The sequence below is a fragment of the Anopheles darlingi genome, chromosome 3, assembly GCF_943734745.1.
Source record: "Anopheles darlingi chromosome 3, idAnoDarlMG_H_01, whole genome shotgun sequence".
Taxonomy (NCBI): Eukaryota; Metazoa; Arthropoda; class Insecta; order Diptera; family Culicidae; genus Anopheles; species Anopheles darlingi.
The window spans coordinates 49864542-49869541 of NC_064875.1; the positions used below are offsets into that span (position 1 = coordinate 49864542).

At 49.0% G+C, this 5000-nt stretch overlaps 1 protein-coding gene across 1 annotated transcript in view; it reads left to right on the plus strand.

Moving 5' to 3' along the window:
* LOC125957984 (uncharacterized) overlaps nucleotides 1–5000 on the plus strand; it is a 58728-nt gene that overhangs the window by 42333 nt on the left and 11395 nt on the right. Inside the window, exons 3-5 of the mRNA XM_049691077.1 lie at nucleotides 1406–1504; nucleotides 3952–3982; nucleotides 4385–4464. Coding sequence (XP_049547034.1) covers nucleotides 1424–1504; nucleotides 3952–3982; nucleotides 4385–4464 — 192 coding nt within the window. The 5' untranslated portion in view covers nucleotides 1406–1423. The remainder of the gene's footprint in view (nucleotides 1–1405; nucleotides 1505–3951; nucleotides 3983–4384; nucleotides 4465–5000) is intronic.

A 5000-nucleotide genomic window follows, 5' to 3' on the forward strand; every position in this document is an offset into this window, starting at 1 on the left:
TTTCGCACAAACGGCCAACGAAGCGACAAGTTGTTGAATATTTCACGAGCATCGAGCAGAATCGGTTGAGCTTCTCACCTTCTGAGCCTCTGGTTAAGGACCGCTCTGAAGCGATGGTCCGGCCAGCTGTGTTCCCCCCCTCTGCTTGTTGGATTTGCTTGTTGTTTGTTCGGCCATTTTATTGGTGGCAAGTGAATTTCTTAAAGAAGAAGTAGAAGCAGCAGAGAGTGAAAAGAGAGCGAAACAAATCCGGCTCGCAAGTTTGTCGTGTCATTGATAACTTTTTGGGGCGCCGAATGAATCGAAGACGCCGTCCACCATGGCGGGTGGTGGAAATCACTTCACACATAATAATAAAATAGCGTCGGGAAAGTTTCCGCGTGGGCCCCTTCCTTCGTTGTCAGCACAGAAAAAAAAGAACAGAAGCAATTTTCAAGTAGAAGCTGAAGCGCACCCCGAAAACCAGCTTCGGCGAACCTGCGGCAGGTAAAATGGAAAATTGCTGGAACTCATTAATGAGTGCTAACAGGAGAAGGAGGAGGAGGAGGAGGAGGAGGAGGAGGAGGAGGGGGAGGACGAGGTGTAGGAGAAGGTAGAGGAGAGCAAAATCGCGTTACTTAGGAAGTTGCTCGTTTCGGTTCTACCTTGGACCTCTCCTCTCAAAAGCTAAGGCGATTTTCGCGTTCTGGCTCGCAGCCATTATGGAAGTTTACAGAAATGGGATTTCGGGGAAGATGCCGCCGCCGGTGGTCCAGCACGTGAATCAGATCCTTCGATCGAAAAACGTGTTTATCCAGCCATCGTAGCACCTATCACATCGCAACCGAAAGCGAAAGAAAACAGGGGGGTAGCCCCTTCTTTCCTATCGTTGTAGCTCCGGGAACAAAACCCGATGCTAGACGAGGGATGGGGAAAGTCTTGAAAAGTAGACAAAATGGCAAATTGAAGCAAAAAAGGGAAAAATATCCCCCAACAGAAATCTCGGTTATAGCATCTGCGTTCGTTGATCAACACTGTTGCTATAGGGATAGAAGTTTGATGAAAAAGAGGAGAGAGCGAGAGAGAAGTTTAAATGGCAAATATTTATAACAAATACCCACTTACAGACAGGTGGAATATCACGGTGTGAGGGAATAAAATTTCCTCTCTAAAACACTCGTAGAGTAAAGGGGTCGGAAGGCTGGGAACGATTTCGATGGATTGGCATCCTTCCGATGGAGGACGGGGATGGGCAACAGCATCTCTAATGAGGCGTTTATCCCTTTTTCCTGTTCCTTTTCTTTTCGCGTTTTCTGTGTTTCGTCTGATCATTTGCACCTGTTGTTTCTGTTTTCTCTTACGGAGTAATTTTATTCGCTAACCATTTTCTTCCTCTTCTTCCACTACTCTTTCTGCTCTCGCCCAGACGACAGGATCTAGGAGGATGTGGCTGTACGTGTTGCTTGGTTGCGTACTGAACGGCCTTCTTGACATCACGGCGTTCTCCATCGATGGCGATAATCAGGTAAGGCTCTTGGGTTCGATTTGGTTAAGGGGAAAACGAAAGGTTTTACGTAATTGTTCGGTGGCCAATTTGAAGCCGGCGTATCGGCAACCAACACGCGCCGATTCTCAATTTGGGAGCAGGGTTTTTTTCCCTTCTTGTTTAAAAATCGAAAATAAGAAAGATTTTATGCGAAAAAGGAAAAGGTCAAAAAGGAGGGAGGATAAGGTCGTGAAAAAAGGTCACGTACCCTGAACGAAAAACATAAACACAGCAACAGGGGTGCGCGGATCACAGTAGGCCCCGTTCGATGGGTGAGTTCGATGCTACGATTTCTGGCTTCCAGTGGATAATTGGGCTCCAACAAGCACCCAGCACTATATTCGAGTTTTCGAGGGCAGAGCATAGCTGTATCTGTTTACCTTTTTGATTCAACTAACTCCTATCAAAAAAAAAATCTGATCAACCTAGACTTAATCTTGAGGCGAGAAGGTATCTCGGCCTGAGAAGGCAGCGAGCAGAAAGTGGAGAGTGGCTTTTTGGTGGAAAATTTATTCGAACTCATCCCATTTCGAGAGGCGAGGTAACAAATGGAGCATCTGGAATTGTTGTTTAATTAAAACTTAAGCAACTAAATGTCAAATAAATTGAATCCACACTCGACGTGCCTCGCTTGGAAATGCTATCATTCCCTCGGTGTCCGTAATGGCTAGAAGGGGCAGAGCGAGAACGGAAAATCGATCTGTCTCCCGGGAAAGGTACGTCCGTACGTAACACGCGCTATTGTCACTGCAGAGGCAGCGGACATTCATCCTGGTGACCGTTCGGTCGGTAGTAGCCAACGGTTACCCCCCCAACCAAACCACAAATCCTGCCTGCCATGTCCTTTGGCATTAAATCTAACCTCGCAGATTGACTGCATCTTAAAGCCATAGATTCGCATAGGATTAAACACAATAGGGAGAGAGACCGACGAAAAGTATGTGTGTGTGTGTGTGTGAGAGAGAGAGAGAAAGAGAGAAGGAAACGTGCAATATATGGATGGGATCCTCGTATTCCTCTCCCTCTCCGCGTGCAACTATCGCTCCATTGCTCGATCGTAAATTGTGCTCCATTATCTTCGACGGGTGGCACAAATCAGTGGTGGCCGGAAAAGTGCCGGGAAAATGGCAATCAGTGGTGGTGACCATACCAACCATTTGGTGCCCATCCGGCCATGGCCGTATTTTCTCATCTTCATCCAGAAGTTAAGCTTCGCCGAGCGCCGGGAGCTTTGGTCGTGTAAGGGTTGCTGGAAACTCCGGGGAGGGGTGGGGGGACTGCAAACTTTTCGGGGGAATCTACCCCCCCCCCCCCGTTTCTGTGGCTTTCCGCAGGGGGAAGGTGAGAGGTTAACTATGCGGCGGAAATGGCAACTTTCTCACTCTTACACTCTTACAGTCCCTCTCGTGAACAACTCGTGATAGTTGCTGGTGTTGTGTCGGGGTCGGGAACTTTTTATTCCGCCAACAATCGCTTGACTGCAATGTTGCTTCGAAACTTTTTTGCCGCCAAACCGACGGAAGTGAAAGATATTGGAATGGTCAGGAAGTAAATTTGAAATTTTATGAGCTTCTACCAGCTTTGTCCACCACCACCAGCTTCCTTCCTTCCACCTACTCTCTTCTACCACTGGAACTCGACCACGTGTTTGTTGCTGACTTTCGGTCGGTTCGGAGTTCGAGGTCGAAGCGTCCGGGTTTCGCAACCCCACTTCCCACTGTTGCTGCTCGGATTCAATATAGATTATTGAGTATTTACCGCCGTTGTGCGGGCGATTATGGTGCGGTGCTGTGCGCTGCATGAGACAAGGACAATAAACTCAGTTGCCGAATGAACACAGACACAAACAACAGGTTCGGGCGAGGCCCCCGTGCCCGTGCGGATTATGCTGAGACAATGTAGCGCCGTACCGGCTGCAAACCACGAGCCAACGAGCTCTGCTCCTCTGTTTCTCGTTTCCCTCGCTCCGTGCGTTTGCGGCAGCGTATCGACAATGTTGTGTTTGCACCTCGATTCTCGGTTGGTTCGGTTTACCGAAGCCTCTGGTGGACTCTCCCTCTGTGTGTGTGTGTGTTTTGGCAGTGTGGTATCCGGTTTTGCTTCTGGCTTCTGTTTGCCAAGCCCTGGAGGCACCGGAGGGCGAACAGAATTTCAAATTGAAAACGTCTTAATGCCTGCTTCAAGCTTTCCACCAGCAGCACGCATGACGTTCTGTTCTGCTGGGGGGGGGGGGGAGGGGGGGGGGTAAACAAATGAAAACGCTTTTGTTGTGCACCTCCCGACTCGGCACCGACTCGGCACCGGCTCGGCACTAGGTTTCCGTTGATTTCATTGGCATCCATAACTGCTGCTTGGAATCCGGATTTGTTGTCGCTTTTCTAAATAATTCATTTGGTCTTTTCTTTCCCGTTTGCGTTCCGGTCTAGGTCTACGATCCACAGATAGGACTAAATTATGGTAAGTACCTATTGTTCCGGCTATTAGACGATGCTTGGTTCCTTCCGGGAGGCGGCCTGAGCTGCCTTCGAGCTGTTTGAGCGACGGACAATCAAGGGGTTGGTTCCCAGCAAAGCATTCCCACAGAGGAAAGGATTCCGGATACGGATACGAGGTTTTCGGTTGCAAACAGTAGCTCGCTTCACGTCGCTTTGCATCGGAAATACCTCGGTCCCGGTGCCGGTGTTATTGATTTGTGGTCGAAAGAGCACAAAAATTGAATTCCTTTCCAGACGTCCACCGTTTCCAGGGTCCTATGTCGTATCCACCGTATCCGGTATCCTATCCTCCCGAATGCGCTGCGTCATGTCTGCGACGTTTTATGTTTTATGACCTTGTTTTTGCCTCCCGATCTCGTTGCAGATAGCTGTACCGTAGGGAACGCGACGTATTTTCACGGCGAAACGTTCAAGCTCGACTGTCGGACGCAGTGCGTGTGTCAGGTAAGTGATGACTGGGACCCATTTCCTACTACACCACAGCCTCTTACTACAGCCTCTCTTACCACAATTCGCAATGAATTGCCATACTTTGTCAGCCAGAAGTGAGGTTGATTTTTGTCGCAAATCAAATGGTCGGTTCCGATGATCGAGATACCGGTGATCCGGGGTCCGGGGTCCGGGGACTTAACAAACCGTTGGCAGGATACATTGCAAAAGTGTTCAATTCGCAACATCACAAGGGTCCAAAGGGTCGCTTTTTATGTGCGCTTTCGTTTTCTTCTCGGAAGGGACCGAATTTTCTACTGGGAGCGATAAAACGGAATGGGAATGTCAACAGAAAACAAACAGTACAAACCATCCGCACACTCCACCCTCGCCCGTAATAGGATTCCGTGTCGTTTGAGAGCAGCACACTTCGGTAATTAACTCCTGCCCAACGACTGGACTGCTGAGAGTCGTCGTCGTAGTCGCCGTTGCCATCGTCGTCGCCATCGCTACCGGGACTGATAATTACATTTTACAGCCGAGAGTATTAT